The 18,778-nt window shown below is 43.0% G+C and overlaps 1 protein-coding gene across 1 annotated transcript; it reads left to right on the top strand.

Moving 5' to 3' along the window:
- Nucleotides 1-13,983: 13,983 nt before the first annotated feature.
- On the top strand, nt 13,984-15,604 carry LOC104037299 (antimicrobial peptide THP2). Its single transcript, XM_009491192.2, has 3 exons — nt 13,984-14,041; nt 14,716-14,836; nt 15,566-15,604. The coding sequence occupies exons 1-3, from the start codon at nt 13,984-13,986 to the stop codon at nt 15,579-15,581; spliced, it is 195 nt and encodes a 64-aa protein (XP_009489467.2). The 3' UTR covers nt 15,582-15,604.
- The last annotated feature ends 3,174 nt before the right edge of the window (nt 15,605-18,778 follow it).

Here is an 18,778-nt window from a genome sequence, read left to right as displayed (position 1 = left end):
AGGGGTTGGGCTGGGTGGCCTCTAAAGGTCCCTTCCCACCCAAAGCATTCTATGATTCTATGATCTTCTATAATGATGGTATTTCTTACTCTCCCATTTCTCTACAGCCCTCTGAGCGAATCCACACTGACATACATATATGTTTATAATAAAATGTTGTTAATATGAACATGTGGAAGGACTCTTCTAAATCCCAGCTGGCTTTTTATCACTCAGCACGCCATAGACTCCTGTCCTCAGTAAATATGCAGGTCTCAATTCCTTTGCTCCCACTTAGCCAAGTGCCACCTGAGATGCCCCTGTGTCCCAGCTGCCCTCCCCAGCTGCTACAGCAGGACTTGGTCTCCTCTATCCTGACCCTTGTCCACCAGCCCCAGGCAGAGATCTCAGCAGAGCACCGCAAATTGCTCTAGATGCTGCTGTGAAGGCAACTGGGTTAAACCCTGTGTGTCTATATATCACCTCTGTCATGCCGCAGCTTACCTCTGATGATGGGATGTCCTCAGTCAACGTGAAGCCGTAAGGATCCTTCACCTTCTCTCTGCCATCCTTTTCCTCCTGTGTCCTCTGTGCAAATGACAGGAAGAGGTGACAGAACTTTGGTACAATTGCCCAATGCTTGTCCTCACGACAAGTCCACAATTTGCAAAAAAACCACATGAAATCCAGCCAGGGAACAACTCTGCCGTCCATTCAGTGGCCTTGGCCAGCCCTGTGGAAACCTGCCCAGATGTGACTTGGCCAAAACCTGCCTGGAAATCACAGATGCTGCCTGGTGTTTCGTGCAGCAGTGCAGAGTGAGCTGCCCCCTGCTCCCTCTGGGCACTGTGGCTGGGCTGCACTTCTCCCACCCGCAGAGACCCCTGAGTTCAGAGAAGACACAAGCAAACAGAGGGCTTGCCAGCTGCTTCCAAATCCCTTGAAATGTGAGGGCAAATGTGCTGCTCGAGAAACCAGAGAGCAGAAATTCAGCTTTACGTCTACAGAGCAACAGTAATATTTATCTGTGCTTCACCAACTGTGTTGCAAAGCCAGCCTTTATGCCACATGGAGAGTTGACCCAGCTGGGACCAAAACATAGGTTTTAATAACTTGAGGGTGTACCTCTGAGCTTGCTTTCTGTTCAGGGCACTCATGCAACTACAAAGATTATAGCTGGTCTTGAGGAAGATATTCCTGGCATTGAGATTTCTTAAAATCACCTGCATAGAATCCTGCAGAGACAAACAGCCTGTTCCAGTCCCCTTCCTTATCCAAGTGTAGCAGCCCTCCTGGGCAGCAAGGATCATGGTCCTCCTGGTTACATGGTCCAGAAGATCTATAAAGCACCGCAGCAGTCACCAGGGGAAGCTGGCGACACTGCCAGTGGCAGCTATTCTGTTACACATTTCCTTTTATTACAGTGGGACGTAGCCTCAGGGACAGAGCTGTTGTAAAGGGAAAATTCAGGACTCTAAGACATCACAGAAGTTCAGGTTCCTCCTCTTCCTCTCGTTCAAGGCGATTTAAAGCATGTTTACACTTATGGCCCAATTTAAGAGCAGCAATGATTCATGCAAGTTTGGGGTTGCTGCGGTACTGGGTTGACTGAATCAGATGTCACAGCATCTTTTAAGGCAACCCTAGTTTTTTCTTTCACATAAAGAAGCCATAACCAGGTAGTCCCTGTGCACTCCTCCTCCATCCCAGCATCACCAGTGCAATTGATGTCCATGAAAACTGCTGCCACTCAGCTCCCATCTCCAGCACCAGCCCTATCCAGAAAATGACCCTTCTGCCCTGTGTAAGCAAGTCCATGTTGCTTTTTTCAAGCCACACACTTTTCCAAAGGGAATAGGGTAGACACAGCTGTGTAACTGTCAATAGGGAAAACAACTGGAATGAAAATGAATAGTCTCTGGGAGAGAAATGGGGAGTGCTGCTACTTCAGGTCATGCTGCAAAACTTGGCAGGGAGCATCCTTTGAAGGCTGCAGTTTGTGATTTAGAAAAGAACACCTATATATGTTTTGTAAAAGTAAGCACTGAGGTACAGGGAAGAAAGAAGGAAATCATTCAGTGTTATTTTCCTACAGCTTTTACTTCTGTCTCTCTGTCAATCCCCCTGTAACCTTCTACTGCAGCCCAGGTTTCAGCTCTCCATGACCAGGTGCTCAGCTCTGCTCCAGTCCAGCTGCAAAACGGGGCCCGGGATGCTGAGTAAATGAGCAAGCTGGGTTTAAGAGCTGTAATAAAGTAACTTCTCTGTTAATCCTCTCTTTGCACACCTGAAGATGCCTGGGGAAAGAGAAAAAAAAAAAAAAAAAGACGACAAATGGAGATTTATGCAAACATGAGGCACCGCCCAGCCAGGGTGCCACTGATGACCCGTCTCATGTGCTGTCAAACCTCTGGTTACCGCTGTGCATCCACAGCTTCCTCCCACCTCTCCCGTTTATAACACCAGATGCACAAGCATTGCACAGCCCAGCGGCAAGGCAGCAACCTCCAGACGAGGGCACCCCAGATCCAGACCTCCTGCCTGATGGGACACCGCACAGCGAAGTGTCTGGCGGCAAAGCTGACAGCAGCTCTGTGTGTCCGGGTCTTCCCACCATCCTTCAAGTATGGAAATGAACTCCCGGTGTCATGGGTTAACAAATCCACTACTGCAAGGCATGGCTTGACTTCAAATTGTTGGCTCATGGACAATTATTTATTGGTTTGGGTTTTTTTTTTGGGGGGGGGGGGGGGGCATAAAACTTCTGGAGCAGAGAGTGGGATAAGCAGAGGCTTATCCTCATCAGAGGAGACGAGGTAGCACAGGAGAAGGTCCCAAAGGAAGAGGGACCAGGCATCTTGTCAGGGTGGGGATAAGGAAAGGTGGAAAGAAAGAACATTTCTTGCTGTCACAAAAAGGGACTGTGTGGGGTTTATAATAACCAGAAAACCACATAAAGGTAAACCTGGAGGAAACGTTTGCTCACCAGTGGATGCAGGTGACAGGGAGGTCTGCATTTTCTCTGTGCCAAAAATCTTCTCATTTGACTCTGTGCTCCAATAAAATCAGTATTGGAGATCCAGAGAATTTTTTTTAATGTGTTTCCTGTGGAAAAAAAAAATGCAGAAAATTCCTCCTCTGTGCCACGGCTGACTTGGTGGACTGTCAGGGGTTTAAAAACACATGGCCAGCTACATTGGTCACTGCCGTGGAAGAGGAGATAGAGCCTCAGCAGTGCTTCTTACATGTGCTACCCACCCTCCCTACCCTGGGCAGTGTCATTTCCTGGATTATATTGAATAAACAGTCCATAAAGATGTCCTGATAGAGGATGGCATTATTAATATGGTTTAGACTTAGAGCAGAAGCACTTCAGAAATAGGAACTGCTGCTTCTGTGTCCCAGAAAGGACTTAGGCTGAGTAACAACAAATGTGCTCATGGCTCAGAAACTGTAATATCTTGACAAGCTTTGAAGTAAATATTTAGTGTTTGAATACCTGTGTGATACTGATCCATGTATAGAATCATAGAATCATAGAATTGTTTAGGTTGGAAAAGACCTTTAAGATCATCCAGTCTAACCATTAACCTAACACTGCCAAGTCCACCACTAAACCAATTAAGGGTAGAGTAACAATTTCATGTTTCCTGGCTTGGTGGCTGGATTATTTTTTAATATATGGTATTAATATATATTAATATAATATATAATATGTATATACAAATATACATGCACATGTATATAGAGAGAATGTGTGACTTCTGACTGCCGTCCAAAACTGGAAGGATTAGAAATTAGATTTCTTCTTAATAAACTGCTTATCTTGTATAGATAATTTGAGATTGGCAGGTGTGCTGGTTGTCCTGCCAGAGGCTGGGCAGCCTGAGAAAGATTGAGTAAAAGTTGATATCAGGAAGGACACTGAAACAACAGGGAAAAAACAAGAGTAATCCAGAGAGGGAGTAGTAGAAATTGAAATGTCATCAATTTTATAATTTTATATGAAAGATTGTATTCATGTTATAATTTCATACCTCGTAATTTGATTATGCACTAAACTATTAAATTTGTAGTTAATAAGCTGAAAAGTAAGCAATACTATTCTTTTACTGACATGGAGAAAAGACAACCAGAAGGTTAGATGTAAAGGACAAAATGTTATGAACGGAAACAATGACCATGTTACAGCTGCAAATTAGACAATGAAGCTGCGTACCAAAGGCAGAATAAGGAGCCTGCAGGACCAAAAGGAGCAGTCATTGCATGTTCACAGGTATTTTACGTAACCATGTGGCCTAACGTATCTTACACAAACTGGAATGGTCTAAGATGGGTTGCACAAAAATCAGGGGCTTTGCGGTGAAAGCAGTCTCAAAGCAGATCCTCCTTTCTCATTGGAAGACACGAAGTACAGGATAAATTTGGCTAGAAAAAGCTTTTTTCATAGGCCCGTGACTGCACTGCCAGCATCCCCAAACCTTTATATGAAGAGGCGTGTTTGGGTCTGGGGTACGCGCTGGAGAAGAGAGACGGACAACAACAGTGATCCTCCACCTCCTCCACTGGTAACTCTCTGCCTGGTTCTGGACAGGCACCCTCACCTCTTCCCCTTTATACGCTTCTTTTCCTTTCATTAGTCTCAAGTCTAACGAGTATTCTGCTTTCATTAACCCCTTCCTTCTCATTACTCCAGTGAGTATGTCCTGGCTGTACGTGTCCTGCGGAATCATGGGTTGCTTGCAGGGCTTGCAGGAGGAAACTGTGTTTGCTGACCTCCAAGAGGAGTGAACAGAGACCCAGAAACCTTCACTCGAGGCATCAGAGATAAAGGGCTTGTCAGTTAAGAAAAGTCTAACTTCCTACAGAAACAAGCATCTAGCCAGCACAGCAGGTCAAAGTTGTATTTTGAGCTACATATCTTGCCCGAATTCCAAGAACTTGGAGTGAGTTGTCACCTTAATTGATGTTCAAGAGATACAGATGTCTTTTTTAGACTTTCCTAAGGCTGATGGTTGGCTTTATCTCTGAACACTTCGTGAACTACATTAGGTTGAAGGTGAATAATTTGTGTGTCTGTGTGGATACCAAAGTAACCTACCTGGGGTTGTACAGGTCTGGAATGTAATTTTTCAATGCAATAAGACCAATATTACAAAAAAAAAAAAAAAAAAAAAAATCCCAACACCAAAACACCATAAAATCCCAGAATAATTTTGGTTAGAAGGGAGTCCAGGAGTTTCTAGTCTGATTCCATGCTCAAAGCAGGGCTAATTAGGTCAGGTTGCTTAGAGGTATATTCGTTGAAATTCTTAATATCTCCAAGGATGCAGCTTTCACTCTGTTTTCATTCAAGTCCATTGCATTTTATAAGAATTTGGCTTTGGTCACTCAGGGCATGTTTTAAGCAGTCCCTCACCTCCTCGTGTCTTTTGGTCTTGTGGTCTCTGCTCACTAGAGGTAAGGAGTTCACATCCCAGCTGCGGCCATGAGGATCCTTTACCAGCTCCTGCTTGTCCTCCTCATGATGCTCCAAGGGGCTGCAGGTAAGGTGTGAGGGGGATAGAGAGAGGAATTAGAGGAGAGAGGGAGAAAGTATCCACTTTTGCTCGCTTGTTCGCTAGGTAAATTACTACTCTCTTTCCACTGTGCAGGTCAGGCCTACATTCCTCAACCAGAGGATCCTTGCATACTCCGACAAGGAATTTGCCTCCCAGGGATATGTCGTCATCCACTTTACTGGATTGGAACATGTTTTAATGGATTTTCTTGCTGCAGAAGGTATGTAGAAGTGTAGGGATCACCGTGGCAATGACTGATATCCTGCTTTTCTTCAGAGCAACCTCTTAGAGGCACAGCTCCTGACACCATCCTGTCTCACTTCTCCAATGCCAAACCTGGTGGCATACGGGTTCCTCAGGGGGAGTTTGCATCCCATGGCAGCCTCTTCTCTGGTGCGATGAAATAAAGAGAACATCACTGCAGAAAACCTGCTGGCGGGTAACCTGAGACTCTCTCTTTTTCACCATGCAGAGGGTGGTAGGGCTGAAAGCTCCCTGGATTCTCCTTGGAAATCCCTTCTGCTTCTACTGAATGGCCTCTGAATCACCCCCATCCCATCGCTTCTGGTGGCACCAGTTCCTGCTGCAGCGACAAGCTCTCAAAATCTTCCTTTGCAGTGAAGCAAACATCAGCATCTGCAAAAACATAAATATGAACCAGACAATGCCAGTGAAATAAATTCTTTCCCCCCTTTAATAAAATCAGTCATGATGGTATTCATATGGTTGAACCTTGTGTGGTTTTTGCTGGGGACATTTCGTAGAACTGCTCGCGCCATAGGCAGTAACACACAGCTAGTCTGGTGGCTTTTACAGCTAGACATTTCTCCACTTGCACCCCACTGCACCCCCAGGGAAAAGGGAGATCATTTCATCCCCTGCTTCCCAGTGGCCATATTCCTGGAACACTCCTGCAGTGACCATGGTATCTTTGTCAGGGATGAAATCTAGCTTCTCTCTGTGATGATTTCATGGGTGCTTGTGTCCAGCAGGTAAACATTCTGGTAGTTTCCAGGCTGCTTTTTGAAGGTATTATGGTATTTTTGACTGAGATGTCATAGACAGAATCCTTGCTTTCTGTCTCTTTTTCCCTTCCACCATGGTCTAGCAATGTAGAAAATGCCAGGATATCTCCAGGTGCTTCCTTCAGAGGGCCTAGAGGCATCTGAGAAATTTCACTTCTGAGGGGACTTCACACAAGGCAAACCCAGGAACATTTTAGATAACATCAGACCCTTCACTGTAACACAAACCAGAAAAAAAGGTGCAAAGAAGGAAAGAGAAAGAGACTAGCAATCACATTTCCAAAAGTTATGAATGTGCAACATAGTGATCTGGCCATTATCTTCTCAGGAGCAGTTGCTGAATGTGCACAGAACAGTGCCCAGTCAAATACATTATCAAACTGAGATGGTTTTGACTCCTAATGGCTTGCTGGGTGGGTTTGGAGAGGTGCCCACATATGTAAAAAACCCTCCGAAGGGGAACTGCTGGCTTTGTGAGAGACACAGCTCCCATTTATACTCTTCTGCAGAATGAGCGCTTGTGGCTCCTCAGCTTGCAGGAGACACTGTAGCACAACATGTCCTAATGCAACGTTTCTGTGTTTCTTGTATTTCCTCACTGTTACTTTTGCATTTATTCTAGCACTTTTATTGTAAATGTTTGTATTTCAGTTAAAAATCTTGAAAACAGTTTCCCTCCATTAACTATAAAGGAAGAGCAGTGAAAATAGCTTGGACTTTGATGTTTATCTTTAGGACATCTACAGTTTGGTGAGATCTGTTGTGGTTTAGCCCAGCCAGCAGCTCAGCACCACGCAGCCGCGCTCGCTCACTCCCCCTGGCCCGGTGGGATGGGGGAGAGAATCGGAGGAGGAAGAGTGAGAAACACTCCTGGGTTGAGATAAGAACAGTTTAGTAATTGAAATAAAGTAAAATAGTAATGATAATAATAACAATATAATAATGATAATAGTAATAACAATATCCAAAGCAAGTGATGCACAATGCAATTGCTCACCACCCGCCGACCGATACCCAGACAGTTCCCGAGAAGCAATCGCTGCTCCCCCGCCAACCCTCCCCCCCCCCAGTTTCTATACTGAGCATGATGCCATATGGTATGGAATAGCCCTTGGGGCAGTTTGGGTCAACTGTTCTGGCTGTGCCCCCTCCCAGTTTCTTGTGCCCCTGGCAGAGCATGGGAAGCTGAAAAGTCCTTGACTAGCATAAGCAGTACTCAGCAACAACTAAACCATCAGTGTGTTATCAACATTCTTCTCCTACTAAATCCAAACCACAGCACTATGCCTGCTACTAGGAAGAAAACTAACTCTATCCCAGCTGAAACCAGGGCAAATCACTCCTGCCATTTGTCTCTAGACAATATGATTCAGTTTACAGAGATTCTTTGGTTTTTAGAAACCTTAGGCCACACGGCCCGTGCCAAGGAGCTTTGAACACACACTGCATGCCTGCCAGTCACAGTGTGGTCTTTACACCAAGAGGCTGGACTCTGCACTGGTACCCTGATACCTTCAATTAGCTGTCAAGTCAAAAAAAAGATGGAGGGCAGATTTGTTCATACAGATGTTAATCTTATCATTTCTCCCTGGTTACTCAAGATAACTATGTAATCATTAAAGTCTTGAGCTTAATTAAAGACTTTTCATGTACTGTTTGAGGTTTATGACTGTGTATCCATTCGTTATTGATTCAGATGATCTATACTTGGGCCAAAATTTTATGTGTTATTTATGATGTAGTACATGCCTTGCAAATTCACTTACAACTATAGAACAACATCTAGATACTGGTTATCCTCCTTTTGGTGCATCTACTTGGGCAGTGCAACTGCTGCTAACAGCTTTTGCAGCTAATCTAGAGGTGTCTGAATTTCTACACTATACACTCCACAGTGGCATCAAAATATCTTGATCTCCTGTGCATCGATTATGCCTCCTGGCTAGAATTTGGTTCAGTGGACATGAAGGGATGATGTTACCATATGACTGAGGAGCAGTCTGTGGTTTGCTAGGCCATCATCATCACTGTTGTTCAACCTAGCTCCTCTCTGGAGCACACTAAAACATCTGCTTTTTGGCAAGCTGCTAGGCCTCAGCCTTTTGTTGGTCCCAATGTTCTAGCTGTGCTTGCATACAATCACTTCCACATGCCTGGAGTCTTAAGTGCCGTGAACAAACCATCCTCTGGAGGCAAGGGATGGAACAGCAGACAGGTATTTTGTGTAGTAGCATTTTAAATAGGGGTGACACTACTGAAAGACCTCCCTAATAGTTGCTGCTACTGAAAGACCTCCCTAATATTTGCTGCTTTTATTTCACCAGAATATTATTAGAAGCAGAGTTTGAGATTCTCCCTTTTGCTCCTAATTGCCTCATCTGCTGTGCTAGATACAGACTCCTAAGATGGAGGTAAGATCCTCCCTCTCTGGGAAGTGATCTTGGCACAATTACTCAAACATCTTGATTTGAAAAGGCTGAAAGCCATTTCTCCACATGACACTCTGCAGCCTCATTGTGAAGACACTTCTCTTAATAGTGTATTCCACCTGCATCAGGCAGAGCAGCGCTTCAGGGCCTATCATCTATCAGTCCTTGTACCGGGGCTCTAAGCACCATATTATAACATAGAATGCAGATCCCATCATGATATTTCTCCTCCTCCAAAGAGGACTGGGTGATCTGGACCTGAAATGGGTGGGGGAGTGTGGCATCGTTGGTGAACTCCAACTTGAAGAAGTTGGAGTGAAGACTTGCTGTGGAGATAGAGAGAAACATAACTAGATCATCTTCCGAACTTTGATGAAACAAGAAAACAAAAGAAACACATTATTGAAGCAGAAGGAAACTCTCCATGAAGACTCCCTTTCCCTCTGCACTGAAAACAGTGAGAAAGTGTACTGTGTTTTGGGTAGAGCGGATTACTTAGCCAACATCAAGAGCCAAATGATTGTGAGGCGCTGCCCAACTTAGCTGGGCTGGATCCCATGCACTTTCCTACCCAGGTACCCTGGGTGAAGGAATGTGTAGTTGGTGCTACTGTGATCCTGGTGTAAGTCAGGTCTACCAGCAAATGGCACTGGAGAAAAACACTGTGATTGTGAAGGGCAAAACACTGATGTGTCCCTCCTGATGCACGAAACTGACTGTCTCCTGCTCATAAGAACGGAGGCTGCATGCAGGGATGGAAAGGTTTTCCACTCTGAGTGCCACAAACTGAAATCTTGATAAGGCCTGCCTCACTGCTGTGAGCTTTGGACAATCAACGGTGCTCCATCCCTCCTCTGCTTCTCCCTTACCCATCTCCAGGCAGAGGTATTTTGATGGCAATGACGGGATTGACCATGTAGAATTTATAATTGTCAGTGTCAAGAATGCTCAGCTTTAAAGCCAAGTCCTTGACATTACTTGCACATAGGACCTTGGACATGGTAAAAATTAATGATGCATCTTTGTTTCCTTCAGGAATCAGGTTGAGTAACAGTAACAGTTGGTAGGCAAGCTAACCGCAAACTCTGGGCAAGTTGTGAAGTAACTGCAACGTTTGTAATTTTACTCCCTCCATTTTCTGCTTTATGGCCAGAAGTTCTTAGACACACCAGAAATTCAACTGCCATTTCTTCCTACTTCAAAACCAGGTCACTTTTAAAAGTATGTTGAGAATAAAAAGCTATCTCAGTTATGAGGGTATGCATTTAAGGGAAGTTATTTGTAGGCATATTTTCACATGCATATATATCTATGTGTGTCTGTGCATGTATGCACGTGTGTACACTTCTGTATACATAAGAAATGAATATCAAAGTATTGAAAAAATCACATCACTAGTAACTAAACTGAGGAACCAACAAGCAATTAAAATATTTCAGTTTAGTTTTGATACTAAATGATCTGTAAGACATGGTGTCATTTGCAGACATCTTGGTCAATTAGAAACACTATCATTCAAAATAGCAAATCTGTCATAACCTATTATGATGTACTTCAGGTGTCGTATTAAAATATTGCATGAACGATGTTTGTTTGTTGACTGAAAAGAAGTGTAAAGTAAAATATGATCTGAAAAAGTATTTAGTACTGGTGTCATCGGATAGTTACTGGGTTTGTCAGCAAGTGACTTGGCACAATGGAACATCAGTAGATGGGAAAGGATCACTAGACCTTAGAGATTGTGCTGAGGTTCCTCAGTTCTTCATTATATGGATTTATGAATTCAGTTTGCCTTGGATTTTGCTACTGAATAAACCACAAAACGATGTAAGTTGGAATGGGTGTTTGGGGACCATCTGGTCCATCCATCCCTCCAGACAGAGCCAGTTTCAAAGATAGACCAGGTTGCTTAGAGTTTTTTCCAGTTGAGTTTGAATATCTATACGGGGATCGAGATTCTATAAATTCTCTGGGTCCCCATTCCAGTGTTTAACGACCCTCATTGTGAGATGGGTTTTTTCCTTATATCTAATTGGATTTTCTCTCATTGTAATTTGTGTCTTTTACCTCTCATCCTTCCACTGCCCACCTCTGAGAAGAGTGTGGATCCATCTTCTCTATAGCTACCATTAGGTAGTTGTGAACAACAATTAGATGACCCTTAGCCATGTCTTCTCCGAGCTGAACAAAGATGGGTCCTTCAGCCTCTCCTCAAATGGCTGATCCACCAGTCCAAACTTTCCATGTTTCCAAAAGAAAGAAATAATATGTGCACTCTACAGGACCTTGAGGTGGTGTAGTCCACACATTGGTTCATGCCCCACTAGGCATTGGAGTACCTTCAGAGTACCTTTAGAGTACCTTCAAAGCAAAACTTTTGGTTCACTTTCCTCCTAAGGAATCTAGTTTGCACACATGAAAACCCCTCTGCAAACCAAACCAGCATGAAGTCACAGGGGACCATCTAGGGGTTACTTCAAGACTGCACTAATGCGATTGTAGACTTCACTGTGGATACTGCTCTACCCAAGCAAGGCAAGGCAAATGCTAGGAATTGAGGGTAAAAAAGGACCTGAAAACAAAAGAATAAATATGGCTAGGCACGATACAAATCCAAGATGCATTTCGGACATTGCACGCAATTCTAGCTAGCCCATTCCCAAAAGGGTGTAATAGAACTGAAAAAAATAAGATAAATGTGCAACAGGAATGACCCACTGAAATAGCTGGATCCATTTGAAGACTTGCCTTACAGATGTGGTTGACAGAATCCCTCTTTTCATTGTGGGAAAATATACTGACAAGGGGGACTGTAAGAAATGACCACAGCATCAGTAGTGATGTAGAGAGGTGAAAATGGAATATTTATTTGCTACTTCCCATGACAGAAAAAGCAGAGGCAATCAGCTGGCAGACTGAGAAACAAAAAATGAATGCTCACCTAAGGCCTAATATGTTTCTGGAATTATCAGCTGAAGGTCCTGTGGAGGCCAGAAGTACAAGATCAGCCAGAGTAACAGAAAAATGCTCAATCAGGAGCTCTGCAGCCTAAGTGTCCAGAGAGAGCCTCTGGCACTGGATTTCCCTAAACTGATGTATTGTGCATCAGCTGGAACGGTGTACAGGGATATAACCACGATGCACTCACCCCATTTCTGTACATTTTATGCTCTTTACTTAGGCATCCTTAATGGCCACTGGCAACTAAACCAATGGACATTTGGCTTAGTTTCGTACGTCCATTATGTGTTCTTATATTCTGCATTTATGGAACAGAAAATAAACTAACTGGGAGTGCAGAGAAATGCGCAGATGTTTTGTATTGCAATGGATTATGTTGCTCCTAAGCAGGAACAGTTCAACGTATGTCCCAAGATGTTTGACACATACCACGGTGGCTTAACGTATCTTACACAAACTGGAGTGTCACAAGAGGTGTTGCATGAATAACCTGGGATTTTCCAGAAGAAAAGCTTCAATAGGTTCAGAGAGAAACCCTGTTTTTTCACTGGGAAGTGAAAAGCAACTTGGTTCTGGTTGGATTAGAAGTCACAAAAAAAAAGGGTAATTTTTTGATTGGCTCAATGTGTACTTGCTGAGAAGAGAAAGCAGTTGTCCCTCCCCTTAGGAAACAGATTATAAAAGAAGTTCTCAGCCCCACAGCCAAAGTCCTCTGGAGGGAAGGGACCAAGAGCAGGTCTTGTTTGGCTTCTGCACTCACCTGATACCCGGTAACTTCTCAGTTCTTTTCAGTCTTTCTTTCAATGTCTGCTGTTGTCTTTGCCTCAAAACAAAACAAAAAAAAAACCCAACCAAAAAAACCCCAAACCCAAAACCTGAAACCTCTGCATTACTAACCTAAATTTGTAGTTTACTAAAAAAGGTTAATCTAAGTTTTCTGGAAATTGCACAGGTTGAATAAGTAGTTCAAATACATGCTAATACCTAGAATACTTTGATAAAAATACTAACTCCTAGAAAAAAATCTGGCTGTGTCAGGTTACTTTAGAGAGGTCTGTTGTCCAGAGAAATTGGTGGTCTCTTTGATGGAAACCAATATATATTTTTTTATCTGTGTCTCTATATTAAGAATTTTATTTAATTTTCAGAATTGTGACTTTGCCTACTTGTTTCTCCTAGTATTTTCAAATATACAGGATTCTGTGTAAACTTCTAATACTAATTTCAAAGCTGGTTTGGGTCACCCTCTACCATTCCGTTTGCAGAGATACATTTCAGCACAACCTCATTCGCCTTCCTTGCTTAAGAGAACATAATTTGTGACAGATCAGAAGATTCTCTAATGCCAAGATATATGACATTAACTACCTCTTCTTTATCCATAAGCGCCCTTCTAGGCTATCTTATTCCATTTTGCTGATATTAGTTCAATTAACTCTTTCAATGAAGACATTATATGTTTGCTTTTCAAATTTCATTTGTCAAATGGGAACTGATCTGGTTGTACATTTCCATTCCAGAACTGTTGCCTGTAGACTGAGACTGAAGATTTTGAGCAAGTTGATTTTAGCTGCTATTTCTTGGTAAATTTTAAAATTGCAAAATTAACATTTTTTTTTTCTTGAAGTTTGTAAGTTTGACTGTATAATCACCTCATTTTGCTTAGTGTTGTTTATTTATTAGATAAAACATTTAACTAAAAATAGAGTCATGAATGCATTTTGGCTACGGATGATTTGCAAAACATGAAAGAAATCTGAGCAAACTGCTAAAATAACTTAATGATCACATATCCTGAAAGCATGTTGCCCCATATATATTTACTTTTCCCAGAAATGCATACACAACAGTCATGATGTCATATGGCTCTTACTGGTTATTTTTGAAAGTTTGAAGAAAAAGGTAATATAAATGCCATTTTGGTTACTACAGTATTTGGACGGTTCAGAACACTGTAGATCCCAGGGACTGTCTGTCATACATCTTTCTTGGTCCTTTTCCCTACAGTGACACAGCAAATCCGCAGTCATGAAGATCCTTTGCCTGCTCTTTTCTCTCTTCTTCTTGGCACTCCAGGTTTCTCCAGGTAAGATGGAAAGGAGGTGCTAGAAGGGGATTTTTGTGCACCTGAAGTAAAATTCCCAGCACATTTTAACCACTACTTGTTAAAATTGCTAGAAACTGAGCAGGAGGTAGTCAAATAGCTCAGTGCCTGTGCTCCCCTATGAAAACTCTTTCAAAGGTGGAGAAATTATGACTTCTGAAGAAAAGTGACTTTCCACTTCTGGTGTCTTCCTAAAAAAAGATCATGCCAAACACTCTGGTGTTAGACACCTGAGATGGTGCCTGTGGTGGCCATGATCTTTGGATAACAGCACACTCGGCAGTGCGTATGCAGGTGAAAATGAAGCCTGGACAACTATTTTTGGATAGGAGCCCGTATTAAAGCCTCTGGACTCATGACCCTTTTCCATAATGCAAAGGACAATGAGTCACGAGGTCTGTATGATTCTCCACCTGAATTTTAACACCATCCATTTAGATGCACTGTGAGCTAAGGACCCCACCTCTGCAAGGTATAGACATGCATTGTAATCTCACCTCTTACATGGCCTTTCAATACAGCCAAATCTGGGCAACAGTCCATAAAGCAAGTTTGTGGTGAAGGCATCTCAATGAATGGGAAACCCTGCTGGCATTACACTGCATTGCCCTGCCCTGCAGAATGAGAGGGAAGGAAACTTTTTGTTCTTGTTGCAGGTTTGTCTTCACCCCAGCGGGACATGTTTCTCTGCAGAAAAGGGAGCTGTCACTTTGGAAGATGTCCCTTCCATCTGGTTAAAGTTGGAAGTTGCTTTGGGTTCCGCAACTGCTGCAAAGCGTGAGTTTGACATTCACCAAGGCTTATCTGCAGTATGAGCAGACAAATCTATTTTGCCTGTGTCCTTAACCCTGACGTGCTATTGAATGTTGAGATTGCATATAAGCAAAAAAACCTATTATGCCATGAGGACAGTGAAGCGTTGAAGTAGGTTGAGCTCCACAGTGCTCTTTCTCCTGAGATGTGCACCATGATCTGCCCCAGCAAGAAAGATAAAGTACAGCTGGAGATGTCAGCCTTGTGCTGTCCCAGCTCTGTTTGACCCTTTTAGAGCTCCTATGCCAGAGCAAAATATCAGGGTTTGGTATTTGCAGAACTGGGCTGCTGTGTTGTATGGGGAACAGAGGGGAATTCAGTTATGCTGCAGGGTGAACACAGATCTCTGCCATCGAATGCGTGCAAAAATTGCAACAGTGTTGTAAAAAGAAATTAGTATGTGAAAGGCAGCCTTCTATTTTCACTCAGGAATGAATGCATTCACCCTAATATCAAGGGATATCAATTTAATTCCCTGCTTTTCCTGAAGCATTAGGAAAACACTCTCCTTACTCACAGGTATGAGTGCACAGGGCTGTCCCAGCATGACTACAAACGACATTAAGTATTTTGTAAACTATTTATATCCAAGAGGAAAATATGCATGAACTGAGAGTAAGTAGGGAGGGAATACAAGCATAAAGACGATCTGAACTTTTTTTTTTTTTTTTTTTTTTTTTTTTTTTTGTGCAGGCCATGGCAACTATAACAACTTCATGGACTGTCCATTCAAGAGCGATGAAAATTTCTTCTAAACCTAGGAATTTGCTTTGAAACCCCTTACTGCTAAAACCACTGGATCCTGCTGCAAAGCCTCATGCACCTTTCATTTTTAATGCAAAAAGCTTTATGATGTAGAGTAAATCCAAATATATTGTCCATTGCTTTCCCTCCTTTTGAATAAATTGTTGTCGCTTAGCATTCACATCGCTGAAATATGGGTGTCTGTTGCATGGGCTGAGGGCAATGATCCTGCCTGGGTTTTGACACACAAACGTTCAAGGGCAACTATTTACAGTGCCACCTGCTCCTTAATTTGAGCTTTTCTGAGATGTACAGCTGTCCAGGGATAGACAGACATGGACTGAAGACCTTACCCTACAGTACCAAGAGCTAGGCTGGCTGGAAGCACTCAGCTTCCCTTTGCAGCAATGTGTTCAGATGCCAAAATAATTTTTTTTCTTGCTATGCAGAAATCTTTTCTTGGGGAAAGAGAGCTAGAAATAGCTAAAAACCCAGACACACACTATCCATTAAAACGTCAGCATGTGAGACTTAATATTCTGGCTTCTAGAAGACGTCCATGAGCACCCTGGGAAAGATGTAGGCCTATTTTCTTTTTTTTTTAGATAGTGCAACAATTTATGCCAGTTCTTTTCTCTCCAGAAGTTGTTTGTCCTGTAATTTCACAGCAATGGATGTAAGTTTTGGGGTTTTTTCCCACCTGTCCCTCTGGACAGGATGCATAAAAGATAACAGATGGAGAACATCTTACACTGGCCTCTCTTCATTAGCTCCTCTCCCACTCCCTCCATATGGCACACTCCCTTCAGTTCTCCATTGGGATACACACATTTCTGAAATGTTGTTCAGGAGGGGATTTTGTTTGCCTGACAAAAGTGCAGGATTTATATGTCCTATGACTATTTCTTTGCACTCACAAACTTACACTCGCATGTCCCATCCTGCTTCCAATCTCCGTGGCATGATTTCCTATACTTAAGTTATAGAGATAGTTAATATAACTCAAAGTTTTGGAAAATGGGTGTTTGGAGGAATGTATGCCTGGACAAGTTTTAGACCCTCTGCCTGGTGCTAGCTGACAGTCTGGCCCTGTCGTGCAGTGAGATAGTTGGCAGGGCTTGCTCACACATCAAAGGGGCTGAGAGGGTACTGTTGTCCCCCAGAGGGAACATATCTAGAGGAGGCATCCAACATGGCCATGCATTCAGGCAAAATCTCATGCTTCAGGCCTCTCCTCAGTGCATTTACAGCAGCTAGATTATGTCTACCCTCAAAAAGCAGTTCAAAACCGATTTAGAAAAATGCCTCTGAGTGTTTATTTCTTTTTTTTTTTTTCTCTTTGATGTAGGCTGTAGACTTGCTCTCTATCTGACACTGCTAAGAAAAAAGCAAAGAGAATGCATAGGAGCCTTATGGTTGAAAGCAAGTCCAGCACTGTTTATTAAGAGGGGAAAAAAAGACAGCAGAACAGACACAAAGCAGTGAAAATCTGTGCCTAGAAAACATCAGGCTGTTTTTAGTTGTCATCATGACAGAAGTCATAAGTTTTGCTGAGAAATGCAAGTGTACAAAAGAATTAGCTTACAAAGAACACAGTTGTTGACTATTCCTGAACCAGCAGATAAGCAGGATGATTATATTATATTCACTTTTAGCCCAAATACATTATGAAAATGCAACATCTAATGTGCAGTTCCTTGTGGGATTTCCTACACTAAACAGTGTTCAATGGTGTTAATGAACTATACAGAAAAGGGCCTTAGAAGATCTCATTTATGACATTTAAAATTACAGATTTTAATTTTTGCAGTCCTGTAATAGACAGGACTTGCAAGAGATCTTGACTCTTCCACAACAGCACACGGAGACCAGGCAGAATATTACACAGCTCTAGAAATGGCACTACTGCCAATGTTCAAGGAACTGAAGCCGTCCTCACCTGTCTTTTGGTTCTCCTGACTCTACTGACTGTGATGGGAGTCTAGCTACCACTGCATCTGTAGTAATCCAAATTAAGTCAGAGGAACTGAATCCCCCCAAATGTGTTGCATGCAGCAGATATTATGGAAGATATGGTATACATACTTCACAGGTCACATAATATTTGGTACTGAAATATTTCTTCTTGTCTCAGCCCCTCTCTTACCACTTGCAGTTCTGCCTGAACTTGTCCAAATGCTTAATTTTCCCTTGAGTGGCACCGCTTGGCAATGTGACCTTTTATGGTTATGTCTGGGAATGAAGTGCACACTGTGGAAGGGAAGGAGAGGAAACATCGTTATTTCTCAACAGGGCAGGAGTCAATGGGTAGCTGGCCACCAACTGTTGAGGCTTCTCTACAATTCAAAAGCTGAAATGTCTTGCTCATGCTTTCCAAGCCTTGATCTTTACCTTGGCAAAAATTATGGCCTCAATATAGAGGGTATTGCTTGCTGTGAATGGCCAAATGTCACCCCTGTCTTGATCCTTAATGCCCCATCCCACCATGCAGAGGGGAGGGACCTCCCTTGCCCTCATCAGCACTTGGGCTATCCCATGGGCAACCCCCAAGGAGACCTTTGTAGACCTTAGAGGGAAATAGATCTCCCAGGCTGGCTGTCCAGCTCCCCCGCAAGGTGACATCTCAAAGGTGTCCCATGGATCAGATAGGTAGTCCTGCAGGGAGTGAGCAGGGTGTCTTCTTTCCACCCATCTGGAGACAACCTGAGGCTAGACTGGCTGCTCTCTGCCAACGGGCTGACCTCACCCTTTCTACAAAATGCCTCCATGACTGTGATCCACCTGTGGGTAAATACGTGTGCATATCCATGATCATGTGTGTTCATAAGAAGTGACTCTGGTTGTTCTGGTGAAGACTTCTCTTTTGAAGAAGGCCATCCTCAGCCATTGCCAACTTTCCAGTTGGGTATGCAATACCTGGCAGAGATGCTAGGCTTCTGTTTGTCGGCATTTGCTTCCATCACATTTGACTGAGTAACTTAATGCAGCTCTCACTTGCTATGAAGATGGCTCTATGGTGACTTTTTATTTTTCCAAAACACACCAGATGAAAAGCATTTGCAATTTTGTCTGCAGGGAGAATGCTTGGCAGCAGAACTCTACCCAGTGATGGAGTTATGGAGCAGAAGGCTCAGAAGAGGTTTTCATTTTCTGCCTTACTCA

This window comes from Pelecanus crispus, chromosome 3, assembly GCF_030463565.1.
Source record: "Pelecanus crispus isolate bPelCri1 chromosome 3, bPelCri1.pri, whole genome shotgun sequence".
In the NCBI taxonomy this organism is placed as follows: Eukaryota; Metazoa; Chordata; class Aves; order Pelecaniformes; family Pelecanidae; genus Pelecanus; species Pelecanus crispus.
Note: the sequence above shows the minus strand (reverse complement) of the source record. Positions and strands in the feature narration are given on the sequence as shown.

What these genes read in the sequence shown, in the direction of transcription:
- LOC104037299 (XM_009491192.2), top strand. Translation starts at nt 13,984, where the DNA reads ATGAAGATCCTTTGCCTGCTCTTTTCTCTCTTCTTCTTGGCACTCCAG. An exon ending in GGCACTCCAGGTTTCTCCAG is followed by an intron (nt 14,042 to 14,715) that starts GTAAGATGGAAA and finishes TTCTTGTTGCAG; the next exon opens with GTTTGTCTTCACCCCAGCGG.